The sequence below is a fragment of the Molothrus aeneus genome, chromosome 5 (assembly GCF_037042795.1).
Source record: "Molothrus aeneus isolate 106 chromosome 5, BPBGC_Maene_1.0, whole genome shotgun sequence".
Taxonomy (NCBI): domain Eukaryota; kingdom Metazoa; phylum Chordata; class Aves; order Passeriformes; family Icteridae; genus Molothrus; species Molothrus aeneus.
Genome location: NC_089650.1, coordinates 68,855,074 through 68,871,511, shown reverse-complemented (window position 1 = coordinate 68,871,511; position 16,438 = coordinate 68,855,074). Strand labels below are relative to the sequence as shown.

General features: G+C 33.4%; 1 protein-coding gene across 2 annotated transcripts in view; it reads left to right on the top strand.

Annotated features, from left to right (window-relative positions):
* LRGUK (leucine rich repeats and guanylate kinase domain containing) overlaps window positions 1–16,438 on the top strand; it is a 60,259-nt gene that overhangs the window by 42,975 nt on the left and 846 nt on the right. Inside the window, exons 16-19 of one of the 2 annotated variants that reach the window (XM_066551061.1) lie at window positions 4,442–4,566; window positions 8,908–8,966; window positions 10,794–10,889; window positions 13,310–13,533. In XM_066551061.1, coding sequence (XP_066407158.1) covers window positions 4,442–4,566; window positions 8,908–8,966; window positions 10,794–10,889; window positions 13,310–13,533 — 504 coding nt within the window. The remainder of the gene's footprint in view (window positions 1–4,441; window positions 4,567–8,907; window positions 8,967–10,793; window positions 10,890–13,309; window positions 13,534–16,438) is intronic. The other variant, XM_066551062.1, reaches the window with a different exon arrangement.

Sequence of the window (16,438 nt, the reverse complement as noted above, 5' to 3'; positions counted from 1 at the left end):
TTATTAAATTATGTAAATTTCTAAATTAACACAGCAAAACCAAACAAAAACAAATTCCTAAATTTATTAAATTATGTAAATTCCTAAATCAACACAGCAAAACCAAACCAAAAACAAATTCATAAATTTATTAAATCATGGAAATTTCTAAATTAGCACAGCAAAAATGAACAAAAACCACATTCCTAAATTTATTAAATTATGGAAATTCTTAAATTAACACAGTGAAAGTGAACAAAAATCAAATTCCTACATTTACTTAATTTATTAAATCATGTAAATTCCTGAATTAACACAGCAAAAATGAACAAACCCCAAATTCCTACATTTATTAAATAAATTAAATCATGGACATTTCTAAATTACCACAGCAAAAACAAACCCCAAAACCCCCACACTTTCAGGCAGATCAATTCCTTGATCCTGCAGCCACAGAATTGGCTCCAGGAGGGAAAGGGAGGGAGAAGAACTTTACTGGAATAAAACAAAAATAAATAACCAAGAAGGACATTTTGGTAACAAGAAGATCTGCAAGATGAGTTAAAAAGAAGCTCATTTTTAGGATTTTTTTTCCCTGTGACTCCAGGAATTTCCATCGCTTTGGATTTGCTTCCATTTTGGATGCATTGGAACAGGATCTGTTCCCTCAGGAGCACAGAGCCAATACCCACAGCCTGGGGAAGGCTGCAAATAAAAGCAGCTGGAAAAAAAGGGCAAAACGTCTGAAATTTGTAATAAAGGACAGTGCAATATTCATCAGTTGATAATTTCGTGTCATTTTGGATCCTGCAAGAATGAATGGTATTAATTTCCCAATGGACACAGGAGAAGCTTCTGTACACATTGCGGCTTCTCAGAGCTACAGCAGTGAGGGCTTGGCTGAAAAATCTTATTTAGCTTTAAATGAAGTAGATTTTATTTTAATTTCCAGAACTTCCACGCTCATCTGAAATGAAAAAGGTGATTTCCTTGCCTTATTTGCTATAATATTGTATTTTCTTGCCTTAAAAACTCTGGGGACGTTTTGTCTCGAAGGCAACAAACCCTAGGGAGATTATTAGAAAAGAAGAGAAAAGCCTGAGGATTAAAAAGAAAAGATTTTTGTATAATCCTGGTCTTTTTGGAGATAGATTTAAGTATCTGAAGCTCCTTTAAAGGACTTTTTATCCCTCAGCAGCTCTTGCAGAGAGTCACTTGTCACTACAGAATCTTCATTAACACGGCGAGATTTTGGCAATTCTGCTGCTCCTAAAGTAACTTTTAAATTTACTGCACGCCATTAAATTCCCCCAGAGCCCCATTTATAGGGGTTTAAATAAATTTAAAGAGATCCTCTCTTCTCATGGACTGTGGGAAATAATTTATTTTCCAAACCTTGCCCCAAGGTTGTCTTTAAAAGGGAGGTTTTTAGTGAGAAGATTGCTTGTGGGAGATTATGAGAGGTTTATAATTCTTTTTTTTTTTTGGTTAATGAACTTCTGGACAAGATCTTTTGCTGGTGTACAGTAAAAAAAATATCCAGGGAGAAAATAGATAAGTTCTTTAAAAAAAAAATTTAATAGCAGAATTAGAGCAATTTTTGGAGCTGATAATGCTTTGAACTTCCATTGGAAGCTTTTATCTATGGGATAAAAGTGATCCCAGTGATTGGAAACCGTTAAAATCCTGGAATGGTTGGGGTTGGGAGGGAATTTAAAGCCAATCCAGGTCCAGCCCTGACACCTTCCACTATCCCAGGGTGCTCCAAGCTGGCCTTGGACACTTCCAGGGATGAGGAATCCACAATTTCCCTGGAAAACCAGAGCCCTCAGAGGAAAGAATGCCAAACAAAAATATTTTTAATTATTATTTCTATGGTTTAAATCAATATTTAATGTGATTTTATACACAGGCTCCTAGTTTATCCTAGTTTACAGATTTTTTTTTTCAATTTTGAAATAATTTTATTATTCTAAATAATTTTGGTTTTAAAAACAGAGTTGTGTGGAGGGGACCTTAAAGCCCAGCCAGTTATTTTTTTCCCAATTTGGAAATAATTTTAATTATTCAAAATCATTTTGGTTTTAAAAGCTGAACTGTGTGGAGCCACCTTAAAGGCCAGGTTTCTCCAGCCCTGTGGTGGTTTTGTGGGAGTTATTTACAGAAGTGATATAAATTTTCTGAGTACTGAAAAGCTGTGTACGCTTTTGTGCAAAACACCTGTGAAAGAGGAAAGAAACTGGAGAACTGGCTGAAAATTCAGGGTTTGTTTCTTCACATTGTCCTTAAGAAAGAAAAGTTCGTAGGGGGAGGAAAAGCGTCCTAAAGGTTTTGGTTTGATTCTTATCACTTTTTTTCCTTTTAGTAACTGCTGATAAATTTCTCTTGATAACTTTTGAAACTTTTAAGCCTGGTTTACCTTTCCTATTTCCATTTCCTATTTCTTATTTCCTATTTCCTATCCCTGCCTCCCAACAGGAAGCAGGTGAGCACATCCTAGTGAGTGCTCTGGTGATTAACCAACACTGAACCCACCACACTCATTAGCGCTCATTAACGGGGAAATCTCAAATTAGCCAAACCAAAACTGCTGAATATGGGAGAGAGAATACAAACAACTCCATCTCCAGAAGATTTCAAACTGTTTTTATTCCAGCATTCATGCTTTTTATACATTCTTACACAAATCATCAGTTTACACTTTATTCATTGGTCACAAGAGACAAACAAGGTGCTCATTGGAACAGGCAGTTGCAGTTTCTCTGATTTATCCTTCTTTCTGTCTTGGGTTCTGTGTCAATGACCTGGGGAGGAAATTCTTTCAGGGGTAAACATGGATCCTCCTATCAAACATGGATCCTCTTCTTATCAAACATGGATCCGGTTATCAAACATGGATCTTCTTCTTATCAAACATGGATCCTCTTCTTATCAAACATGGATTCTCTTATCAAACATGGATCCTATTATCAAACATGGATCCTCTTCTCAAACATGGATCCTCTTCATATCAAACATGGATCCTCCTCTCAAACATGGATCCTCCCATCAAACATGGATCCTTTTCTTATCAAACATGGATCCTCTTATCAAAAATGGATCCTCTTCTTATCAAACATGGATCCTCCTATCAAACATGGATCCTCCCATCAAACATGGATGCTCCTATCAAACATGGATCCTCTTCTTATCAAGCATGGATCCTCCTATCAAACATGGATCCTTTTCTTATCAAACATGGATCCTCTAATCAAACATGGATCCTCCTCATATCAAACATGGATCCTCTTACCAAACATGGATCCTCTTCTTATCAAACACGGATCCTCTTATCAAAAATGGATCCTCTTATCAAACAGAGATCCTCTTATCAAACATGGATCCTCTTCTTATCAAGCATGGATCCTCTTATCAAACATGGATCCTCTTATCAAACACGGATCCTCCTCTCAAACATGGATCCTCTTATCAAACATGGATCCTCTTCTTGTCAAACATGGATCCTCTTATCAAACATGGATCCTCTTATCAAAAATGAATCCTCTCCTTATCAAACATGGATCTCCTTATCAAGCATGGATCCTGTAATCAAACACAGATCTTCTTATCAAACACAGATCCTGTAATCAAACACAGATCCTCTTCTCAAACATGGATCCCCTTATCAAACATGGATCCTCTTATCAAACATGGATCCTCCTCTCAAACATGGATCCTCCTCTCAAACATGGATCCTCTTATCAAAAATGAATCCTCTCCTTATCAAACATGGATCTCCTTATCAAGCATGGATCCTCTTATCCACATGGATCCTATCAAACATGGATCCTGTAATCAAACACAGATCTTCTTATCAAACACAGATCCTCTTATCAAACATGGATCCTCTTATCAAACACGGATCCTCCTCTCAAACGTGGACCTCCTCTCAAACATGGATCCTCTTATCAAACATGGATCCTCTTCTTCTCAAACATGGATCCTGTTATCAAACACAGATCCTCTTATCAAACATGGATCCTCTTATCAAACATGGATCCCCTTATCAAACGCGGATCCTCTTATCAAACATGGATCCTCTTATCAAACATGGATCCTCTTATCAAACACGGATCCTCCTCTCAAACATGGATCCTCTTATCAAACATGGATCCTCTTATCAAACACGGATCCTCCTCTCAAACGTGGACCTCCTCTCAAACATGGATCCTCTTATCAAACATGGATCCTCTTATCAAACATGGATCCTCTTCTTCTCAAACATGGATCCTCTTATCAAACGCGGATCCTCTTCCCAACCTTCTCTCTGGCTCACAGTAGTCGCTCTGAAACCTCTTCCACACAAAACCGCCCCCAATCCAAGGTGGCCTTGGCCACTCGCAGGGGTGGAGAATGGAAATGGAAATGTTCCTCCTGTTAGTGTGGAGAAGGTTTTTCCTGAGGATTGTCTTTCCCACGCCAGGTTCCTGGAATCAGATCATCCCAGAGGAAATGCCGGTTCCATCCTACGGGGACCTCTTGCACATTTCCGCCAAAAACTATCCCAGAGACCTCCTGGAAATGCTGACTGCAACCCCGGGCTCTGTGGTAAGGAGCAGTTCCTGTCACCTCAGGAACCTCTGGAGTTTGACCCAAACCTTTTCCAGTTTCCAGGGAAAAAAAATGTTCTGTGTTCTCGGTCCCCTTCCGATTTCAACAATATCTCCCAGTTTTCCTGAACCGTGGAATGGTTTGGGTTGGAAGGGACCTCAAAGATCATCCAGTGACACCTGCAGGAATTCCTGCTGGGCACATTCCCCAAAAAAAAGGTGAAGGAGCTGAGATTGGAAGTTTTGGAGCTGAAAGATTTGGTGGAATAAATAATCCCAAAACTGGGACAATTTAAGGGGAGGAGACTCAGCCCTTCAAAAGCTCCTAAAATATCTATTTTGGTTATTATGGTGATTTTTAAGGAATGTTATAGAACACAAAAAAGGGGAATTTAAAGCCAAAAACCACAAAATCTCTCCAAGAGTGGAAGGAAAATCTCCTCCAGCTGCAAAATTCCAGGGATGGGAGCATTTCCAGTGGAAGTGGGGAATTCCTCTGGAATTCCTGCTGGGAACATTCCCAAAAAAAGGTGAGGGAACTGAGAGGGGAAGTTTTGGAGCTGAGGGATTTGATGGAATATATAATCCCAAAAATGGGACAATTTAAGGAGAGCAGAATCAGCCCTTCAAAAGCTCTGGGTTTTATTTTGGTTATTTTTAAGGGATGTTAGAGAACACCAAAAGGGGGAATTTAAATCCAAAAACCACAAAATCTTCCCAAGAGAGGAAGGAAAACTCCTCCAGCTGCAAAATTCCAGGGGTGGAAGTGGGGCTGTATTCCCAAAAAAAGGTGAAGGAGCTGAGAAGGGGAAGTTTTGGAGCTGGAAGTTTTTGGATGGGATAAATAATCCCAAAAATGGGACAATTTAAGGAGAGCAGACTCAGCCCTTCAACAGCTCCTCAAAATATCTCTGGGGTTTATTTTGGTTATTTTGGGTATTTTTAAGGGATGTTAGAGAACACCAAAATGGGGAATTTAAAGCCAAAAACCACAAAATCTTCCCAGGAGAGGAAGGAAAACTCCTCCAGCTGCAAAATTCCAGGGGTGGGGGCATTTCCAGTGGAAGTGGGGAATTCCTCTGGAATTCCTGCTGGGCACATTCCCAAAAAAAGGTGAAGGAGCTGAGAGGGGAAGTTTTGGAGCTGAGGTTTTTGATGGAATAAATAATCCCAAGAACATGAAAATTTAAGGGAAAATTTAAGGGCTTTTAAGCCCTTCAAAAGCTCCTCAAAATATCTATTTTGGTTATTTTGGGTATTTTTAAATGATGTGATAGAAGACAAAAAGGGGGAATTTAAAGCCAAAACCCACAAAATCTTCCCAATAGAAGAGGGAAAATCCTTGGTTTTTTTTAGCCCTGGCTGGATTGAAGGTGTAGAACTTCTCTGTTCTTACTTTTTATACATTAATTACATTTATATAATTATATTAATAAAAGCTAAATGATATAAATGATGTACATTGATATAATTATAACTTAGATAATTAATTCCAGCCAGAGAAAATGGCTGGCACAGGGGAGGAGCTCCAAGGAATCACATTCTTATTTCTAGATTTTATTTTTATTTATTTATTTATTTATTTTAGATTTTTATTTCGATGTGTTAACCCAGATGCCTCTTAGGCCAAATTAAATGGGGAAAAAAAATCAAAATATTTTTAATATTTCAGCCTTAAAGCCAAATTTTTCAGCTGTTACATTTGGGACTCGAAATTGGGAATTTTCCATGAACAAAATAAGAATCTGATTCCTTACTTGGGATAAATAATGAAGTAATTCACAGTTGTAATGCAAATATTTTATTTCTATTTATGTGAATATTTTATTGCTATTTATTTCTATTTATGTGAATATTTTATTTATATTTATTTTTATTTATGTGAATATTGTATTTCTATTTATGTGAATATTTTATTTCTATTTGTTTCTATTTATGTGAATATTTTATTTATATTTATTTTTATTTATGTGACTATTGTATTTCTATTTATGTGAATATTTTATTGCTATTTATTTCTATTTATGTGAATATTTTATTTCTATTTATTTCTATTCATATGACTATTGTATTTCTATTTATGTGACTATGGTATCTCTATTTCTTTTATTTCTATTTCTGTGACTATTTTATTTCTATTTATTTTATTCATATTTATTGAGCAGTTTCATTTGCTTTGTCTTAGCCCATTAAATTGACATTAATTGATTATATATATATAATTTTATTATATATTTTATATATAATTTTATCTTTATTGATTTCTAAATATATATTTATTTTATTTCTATTTATGCCAAAGCAGGATGGATTTTTTAATATATGAATATACATATATTAAAATTTCAATTTTATTTATATTTATTTATAAATATGTATTTATTTCTATTTCTATTTATGTGACTATTTTATTTCTATTTATGTGAATATTTCATTTCTATTTATTTCTATTTCTATTTATGTGACTATTTTATTTTATTTCTATTTATGTGAATATTTCATTTTTATTTATTTTATTTCTATTTATGTGACTATTTTATTTCTATTTATGTGAATATTTCATTTCTATTTATTCTATTTCTATTTATGTGACTATTTTATTTGTATTTATTTTATTCCTATTTATTGAGCAGTTTCATTTGCTTTATCTTAGCCCATTAAATTGACATTAATTGATAAATTAATAACTGATATCAGTGGTATCAGCTGATACCAAAGCAGGATGAAATTTTAATATATATATATATATTTATATTGATTTACAAATATATATTTATTTTATTTCCATTTATGTGAATATTTCATTTCTATTTATTTCTATTTATGTGAATATTTTATTTCTATTTATTTCTATTTCTATTTCTGTGACTATTTTATTTTTATTTATTTTATTTATTGAGCAGTTGAACTGTGCTCTGTCTCAGCCCATGACATTAATTAATAAATTGATAATTAATAATTGATATCTGTGGGATCAGCTGATACCAAAGCAGGAAGGAATTTTTAATATAATTATATATTTTTTAAACTTATTCTATTTATATTGATTTATAAATTTATATTTATTTTATTTCTATTTACATGACTATTTTTTTCCATCTATTTTATTTCCATTTATCAAGCAGTTTCATTTGCTGTCTCAGCCCGACATTAAATTCATTAATTGATAATTAATTAATAATTGATAGCAGGAAATTCCTTCTTTCACACAATTAAGGTTGGAAAGTCCCCCAAGATCATGGTCACCACTCAATCCTCATTTTTTCCCTTTTTTCCACTTTTTTCACCTTTTTTTCACTTTTTTTTTCACTTTTTTTTTCACTTTTTTTTTCACTTTTTTCACTTTTCTCTTTTTTCACTTTTTTTCACATTTTTTCACTTTTTTCCACTTTTTTCACTTTTTTTCACCTTTTTTCCACTTTTTTCACTTTTTTTTCACTTTTTCCCCTTTTTTTCACTTTTTTTCACTTTTTCCCCTTTTTTTCACTTTTTTCACTTTTTTTCACTTTTTTCACTTTTTTTCACCTTTTTTCACTTTTTTCACTTTTTTCACTTTTTTTTCACTTTTTCACTTTTTTCACCTTTTTTCACATTTTTTCACTTTTTTCACTTTTTTCACTTTTTTTCACCTTTTTTCACTTTTTTCACTTTTTTCCACTTTTTCCACTTTTTTCACTTTTTTCACTTTTTTCACTTTTTTTTCACCTTTTTTCACTTTTTCCACTTTTTTCACTTTTTTTCACTTTTTCCCCTTTTTTTCACTTTTTTCACTTTTTTCCACTTTTTCACTTTTTTTCACATTTTTCCACTTTTTTCCACTTTTTTTCACCTTTTTTCACTTTTTTCACTTTTTTTCACTTTTTTCACTTTTTCCCCTTTTTTTCACCTTTTTTCACTTTTTTTCACTTTTTTCACTTTTTTCACTTTTTTCACCTTTTTTCACGTTTTCACTTTTTTCACTTTTTTCATTTTTTCCCACCTTTTTTTTTACCTTTTTTCACCTTTTTTTCCTTTTTTTCACTTTTTTTCACGGTTTTTTTTCACTTTTTTTCACTTTTTTTTCACTTTTTTTTCACCTTTTCTTAAAGTTTTTTTCCCCTGTTTTTCACTTTTTTTCACTTCAAAAAAAAATTAAAAAATAATTTAAAATAAAACCATTTTCCATTTATTATTTCTGCACCTCATTAATCCCAACCCAACCCTGCTGTTTCCCCAGGATATTTCAATTTACACCCCTGGAATTTTAGCAGGAGAGAGGAGAGGACCCAAAACATTAAAAAAACCAGAAATAATTGAAAATTATTGTATAAAATTGTCTTTTTTCCTTTCTTTTCCCCAGGAAGAGGCCTCGCTCCGGAGACGATTCTCTGCAGCTCGGCAGGTGCTGCTGTCCCACAGGTAAAACCAGGAAAATCCCCATTTATTCCAGTTTATTCCAATTTTATTCCAATTTCTTCCAATTCCAATTTTATTCCAGTTTATTCCAATTTTATTCCAATTTCTTCCAATTTAATCCCAATTTATTCCAATTTATTTCAAATTTAATTCCAATTTCTTCCAATTTCTTCCAATTTAATTCCAATTTATTCCCATTTATTCAAATTTAATTCCAATTTATTCCAATTTAATCCCAATTTATTTCCAATTTATTTCCAATTTATTCCAATTTAATTCCAATTTAATCCCAATTTATTCCCATTTATTCCAATTTAATTCCAATTTATTCCAATTTCTTCCAATTTAATCCCAATTTCTTCCAATTTAATTCCAATTTAATTGCAATTTATTTCCAATTTATTTCCAATTTATTCCAATTTAATTCCAATTTAATCCCAATTTATTCCAATTTAATTCCAAGTTTATTACAATTTCATTCCAATTTAATTCCAATTTAATTCAAATTTATTCCAATTTATTCCAATTTTATTCCAAGAATTACATCAATATTTAAATCAAGATTTAAATCAAGAATTAAATTGGAATTAAGTCAGAAATTAATCAGAATGAAATCAAGAGTTAAATCAAGAATTAAATCAGAACTAAATCAGGATTAAATCGGGATTAAATCAGGTTTAAATCAAGACTTTAATCAGAATTAAATCAGAATTAAATCAAGAGTTAAATCAATAATTAAATCAAGAATTAAGAATTAAATCAAGAATTAAATCAGAATTAAGTCAGAAATTAATCAGAATTAAATCAAGAATTAAATCAGAACTAAATAAAGAACTAAATCAGGATTAAATCAGGTTTAAATCAAGAGTTAAATCAAGGATTAAATCAAGATTTAAATCAAGACTTTAATCAGAATTAAATCAAGAGTTAAATCAATAATTAAATCAAGAATTAAGAATTAAATCAAGAATTAAGAATTCAATCAATAATTAAATCAGAATTAAATAATTTCCAATTATTTATTCTTAATTTCTGATTATTATTAATTCTGATAATAATTATATTATATTATTTTATAATATATGTTAATATATAACATTATATTATTTTATTTAATATTTTAATATTAATTATATTACTTCTGATAACAATTTCTGATTATTATTATTCTACTTGGGTTGTGATAAATAAATAAAAAATCTCAATTTTTGATGAAACTCAGCCCATTTGGGCTGTGCTAAAGAGATGAAAAAATGTAAATTTTTCATTAACTTTACTCCACTTGGGCTGTGGTAAATTAAAAAATTTCGCAATTTCTGATTGACCTCACCCCAGTTAGGCCATGTTAAATTAAAAAAAAAATAAATCTCAATTTCTGATTGACCTCACCCCACTTGAGCTATGCTAAATAAATTTTTTAAATTCTCAATTATTGATTAAATTCACCCTACTTGGGCCGTGCTAAATAAATTTTTAAAAAATCTCAATTTCTGATTGACCTCACCCCACTTGAGCTATGCTAAATAAAAACCAAAATTAAATAAATCTCAATGTCTGACAAACCTCAGCCCTCTTGGGCTGTGTTAAATGGAAGAAATTCTCAATTTTTCATTGACCTCACCCCACTCGGGCTGCGCTAAATAGAAAAAAATCTCAAATTTTGATTAAATTCAACCTGCTCGGGCTGTGTTCAATAAAAAAAATTTAAAAATCTCAATTTTAGGTTAAATTGACCCACTTGGGCTGAGCTGACTCAATCAAAATCTCCATTTCCTCTGCGCTTGCTGCCCCTCGTGCCCCGGGTCTGTAATTTGGGTTTGGTGCTTGCAGGGCCCTGGACCCCGAGTGCGAGGCCTCGCTGCAGCTGCTGCCCCGGCCCGCGCCCCCGCTGCCCTCGGGCGCCAGCAGGGTCCCCTCGGAGAGCAGGTGAGCACCCGGGCGGGAGGAAGGGCACTGAACCATCATCATCATCATCATCGTCATCATCATTAACATCACCATCATCATCATTGACATGGGGGGGCAGCAAAAACTCCCCTGGCTCAGGTGGGAATTCCTGGGCAGGGTCACCTTGGAGAGCAGGTGAGCTCAGTGGGGCGGGAGGAAGGGCATCATCATCGTCATCGTCATCATCATCATCATTAACATCATCATCATCATCATCATCATCATTAACATCATTAACATCATCATCATCATCATCATTGACATGGGGAGGCAGCAAAAACTCACCTGGCTCAGGTGGGAATTCCTGGGCAGGGTCCCCTCGGAGAGCAGGTGAGCACCCGGGGCGGGAGGAAGGGCACCATCGTCATCGTCATCATCGTCATCGTCATCATCATCCTCATCAACATGGGGGGGCAGCAAAAACTCACCTGGCACAGGTGGGAATTCCTGGGCAGGGTCACCTTGGAGAGCAGGTGAGCTCATCGGGGTGGGAGGAAGGGCATCATCATCGTCATCATCGTCATTGTCATCGTCATCATCATCATCATCATCATCATTAACATCATCATCATCATCATCATTGACATGGGGGGGCAGCAAAAACTCACCTGGCTCAGGTGGGAATTCCTGGGCAGGGTCACATCAGAGAGCAGGTGAGCACCCGGGGCGGGAGGAAGGGCACCATCGTCATCGTCATCATCATTGTCATCATCATCATCATCAACATGGGGGGGCAGCAAAAACTCACCTGGCTCAGGTGGGAATTCCTGGGCAGGGTCACCTCGGAGAGCAGGTGAGCTCATCGGGGTGGGAGGAAGGGCATCATCGTCATCATCATCATCATTAACATCATCATCATCATCATCATCCTTATCCTCATCATCATCATCATCATTGACATGGGGGGACAGCAAAAACTCACCTGGCTCAGGTGGGAATTCCTGGGCAGGGTCACATCAGAGAGCAGGTGAGCTCAGCGGGGTGGGAGGAAGGGCACCATCATCACCATCATCATCATCATCATCATCATCATTAACATCATTAATATGGGCAGGCAGCAGCAAACTCACCTGGCTCAGGTGGGAATTCCTGATTAGGGTCACCTTGGAGAGCAGGTGAGCACAGCGGGATGGGAGGAAGGGCACCATCATCATCCTCATCATCATCATCCTCATCATCATCATCCTCATCATCATCATCATCATCATTAACATGGGGGGGCAGCAGCAAACTCACCTGGCTCAGGTGGGAATTGGAGCCACAGGGAGGGATTTTCTAGAGATTTGTTTGGAGGGGATATTTGAAGATATTTGATATTTGAAGATATTTGATATTTGATATTTGATAGAAACTTGGTGCAGGTTTGGAAAAATAGATTTGGAGTGAGAAATGTGGTTCTAAAACAAGAGTTTTGAAACCCTCTTATGTGATTAGCACAGTTCCTGCTGAGTGGAATTTGGGAGATATCTTGAAATTCCTCAAGAATTGAACCAAAAATCTTGAAACTGCTGGTCCTTCAATGGCACCAGGTGCTCCCACAGGGAGGGATTTTCAAGAGTTTTGTTTAGAGGGGATATTGGAAGATATTTGATATTTGAAAGAAACCGGTGCAGGTGTGGAAAAATAGAATTGGAGTGAGAAATGTGGTTATAAAACAAGAGTTTTTCCCTCTTGGTTATTCCCTCATGATGTGATTAGCACATTCCTGCTGAGTGGAATTTGGGAACCATCATGATTCAAGAATTGAACCAAAAATCTTGAAACTGCTGGTCCTTCAATGGCACCAGGTGCTCCCACAGGGAGGGATTTTCAAGAGTTTTGTTTAGAGGGGAAAACGTGCCGAAAGAAACTGGTGCAGGTGGGGAAAAACAGAGTTGGAGTGAGAAATATGGTTTTAAAACCAGAATTTTTCCCTCTTGGTTATTCCTTCTTATGTGATTAGCACACTCCCTGCTGAGTGGAATTTGGGAACCATCATGATTCAAGAATTGAACCAAAAATCTTGAAATTGGTGGTCCTTCAATGGCACCAGGTGCTCCCACCGGGAGGGGTTTTCAAGAGTTTTGTTTAGAGGGGATATTGGAAGATATTTGATATTTGAAAGAAACCGGTGCAGGTGTGGAAAAATAGATTTGGAGTGAGAAATGTGGTTATAAAACAAGAGTTATTCCCTCATGATGTGATTAGCACATTCCTGCTGAGTGGAATTTGGGAACCATCATGATTCAAGAACTGAACCAAAAGTCTTGAAGTTGGTGGTCCTTCAACGGCACCAGGAGGGATTTTCAAGAGTTTTGTTTGTAGGGGAAAAGGTGCTGAAAGAAACCGGTGCAGGTGTGGAAAACCAGGCCCTCTTTCACACCCAGGCCTCTTTCAAAGCTGTTTTTCCCTGCGCACAGCTTCACGGAGCTGGGGCTGGCCCGGCGGCAGGTGTTCGTGTCCCCGGAGGCGGCCCCGGCCGGGCCGGAGCAGCTGCTGTGGCCGAAGCTGCCGCTGCGGCGGCGGCGCCTGAGCGCGGCCGCGCCGGGCGGGCGCACGAACAGAGCCGGGAGCCAGGGCCCCGAGAGCCCCGAGAGCCCCGAGAGCCCCGAGAGCCCCGAGAGCCCCGAGAGCCCCGAGCCAGGTGGGTGCGCCCGGGGCAGCGCCCCCGGCACAGGGAGGGACAATGGGCACCGCGGCAGGGCCGGCCCGGCCCCGGCTGTGCGGGGATGGAGGAGGAAAAAAAAGAATTAAAAAAAAAAAATAAAAAAAAAAAAAATTAAAAAAAAAAATTAAAAAAAAATTAAAAAATTAAAAATTAAAAAAAACCAAATTAAAAAATATTTTAAAAAATTTAAAAATATATTTAAAAAATTTAAAAATGAAAAAAATATTTTAAAATATATTAAAAAAAATTTTAAAATTAAAAAAAAATTTAAAAAATAAAAAAAAATTAAAAAATTTAAAAAATTAAAAAATATTTAAAAGATTAAATAAAATTTTAAAAATATAAAAAAAATTTTTTAAATTAAAAAAAAAATTTAAAAATATAAAAAAAATTTTAAAAAAAATTTAAAAATTTAACAAATTTAAAAAATATTTTAAAAATTAAATAAAATTTAAAAAATATAAAAAAAAATTAAAAAAAATTTAAAAAAAATTAAAAAATTAAAAAAACAATTTAAAAAATTTAAAAAAATTTAAAAAATTAAAAAAACAATTTAAAAAATTTAAAAAAATTAAAAAATATTTAAAAAATTAAATAAAATTTAAAAAAATTTAAAAATTTAAAAAAATTAAAAAATTTAAAAAATTAAAAAATTAAAAAAATAAAAAAAATTTAAAAATTAAAAAATATTTAAAAAATAAAAAAATATTAAAAAATATTTAAAAAAAAAAAAAAATTTAAAAAATTAAAAAAAAATTCCGGAATTGCAAGTGTTCGATGAAATTGCAGAATTCTGGATATTTTTTTTTTAAAAATTGCAGGTGTTCAAAAGTTCGCAGAATTCCAAATATTAGGAAAAAAATTAAAATCTGGAAGTCCAAAAAATTCCAGAATTCCAAATATTCAAAAATTCCAGAATTCCAAATTAAAAAAAAATTCCAGAATCCAAAATATTCTAAAAGTCCAGAATTCCAAATATTTTTAAAAATCCAGAATTTCATATATCCCAGAATTCCAAATATTAAAAAAATTCCAGAATTCCAAATATTAAAAAAATTCCAGAATCCAAAATATTCAAATATCCCAGAATTCCAAATATTAAAAAAAATCCGGAATTCCAAATATTCTAAAAGTCCAGAATTCCAAATATAAAAAAAATCCAGAATTCCAAATATTATAAAAGTCCATAATTCCAAATATTTTAAAAAAAAATCCAGAATTTCATATATCCCAGAATTCCAAATATTTTTAAAATCCAGAATCCCAAATATTCAAATATTCCAGAATTCCAAATACAAAAAAAATTTCCAGAATCCAAAATATTCAAATATCCCAGAATTCCAAATATTAAAAAAAAATCCAGAATTCCAAATATAAAAAAATTCCAGAATTCCAAATATTATAAAAGTCCATAATTCCAAATATTTTAAAAAATCCAGAATTTCATATATTCCAGAATTCCAAATATTCAAATATTCCAGAATTCCAAATATTTTAAAAATTCCAGAATCCAAAATATTCAAATACTCCAGAATTCCAAATATTCACCTATTCCAGAATTACAAATATTATAAAAGTCCTGAATTCCAAATATTAAAAAAAATCCAGAATTTCATATATCCCAGAATTCAAAATATTTTAAAAATCCAGAATCCCAAATATTCAAATATTCCAGAATTCCAAATACAAAAAAATTTCCAGAATCCAAAATATTCAAATATCCCAGAATTCCAGATATTAAAAACAAATCCGGAATTCCAAATATTCTAAAAGTCCAGAATTCCAAATATTTTTTAAAATCCAGAATTCCAAATATAAAAAAATTCCAGAATTCCAAATATTATAAAAGTCCAGAATTCCAAATATTAAAAAATCCAGAATTTCATATATTCCAGAATTCCAAATATTCAAATATTCCAGAATTCCAAATATTTTAAAAATTCCAGAATCCAAAATATCCAAATATTCCAGAATCCCAAATATTCCAGAATTCCAGAATTCCAAATATTAAAAAAAAAATCCAGAATTTCATATATCCCAGAATTCCAAATATTAAAAAAACCAGAATCCCAAATATTCAAATATTTCAGAATTCCAAATATTTTTAAAATTCCAGAATCCCAAATATTCTAAAAGTCCAGAATTCCAAATATTTTAAATAATCCAGACTCCAAAATATCCAAATAATCCAGAATCCCAAATATTCAAAAAAATTCCAGAATCCAAAATATTCAAATACTCCAGAATTCCAAATATTCACCTATTCCAGAATTACAAATATTATAAAAGTCCTGAATTCCAAATATTAAAAAAAATCCAGAATTTCATATATCCCAGAATTCCAAATATTTTTAAAATCCAGAATCCCAAATATTCAAATATTCCAGAATTCCAAATACAAAAAAAAATTTCCAGAATCCAAAATATTCAAATATCCCAGAATTCCAAATACAAAAAAATTTCCAGAATCCAAAATATTCAAATATCCCAGAATTCCAGATATTAAAAACAAATCCGGAATTCCAAATATTCTAAAAGTCCAGAATTCCAAATATTTTTTAAAATCCAGAATTCCAAATATAAAAAAATTCCAGAATTCCAAATATTATAAAAGTCCAGAATTCCAAATATTAAAAAATCCAGAATTTCATATATTCCAGAATCCCAAATATTCAAATATTCCAGAATCCCAAATATTCAAATATTCCAGAATTCCAAATATTTTAAAAATTCCAGAATCCAAAATACCGAAATATTCCAGAACCCCAAACATTCAAAAATCCCACAATTCCAAAATATTCCAGAATTCGAAATATTCCAAAATTCCGCGACTCCAAATATCCCAGAATTCCAAATAACAACCTTCCAAACATTTCTTTGA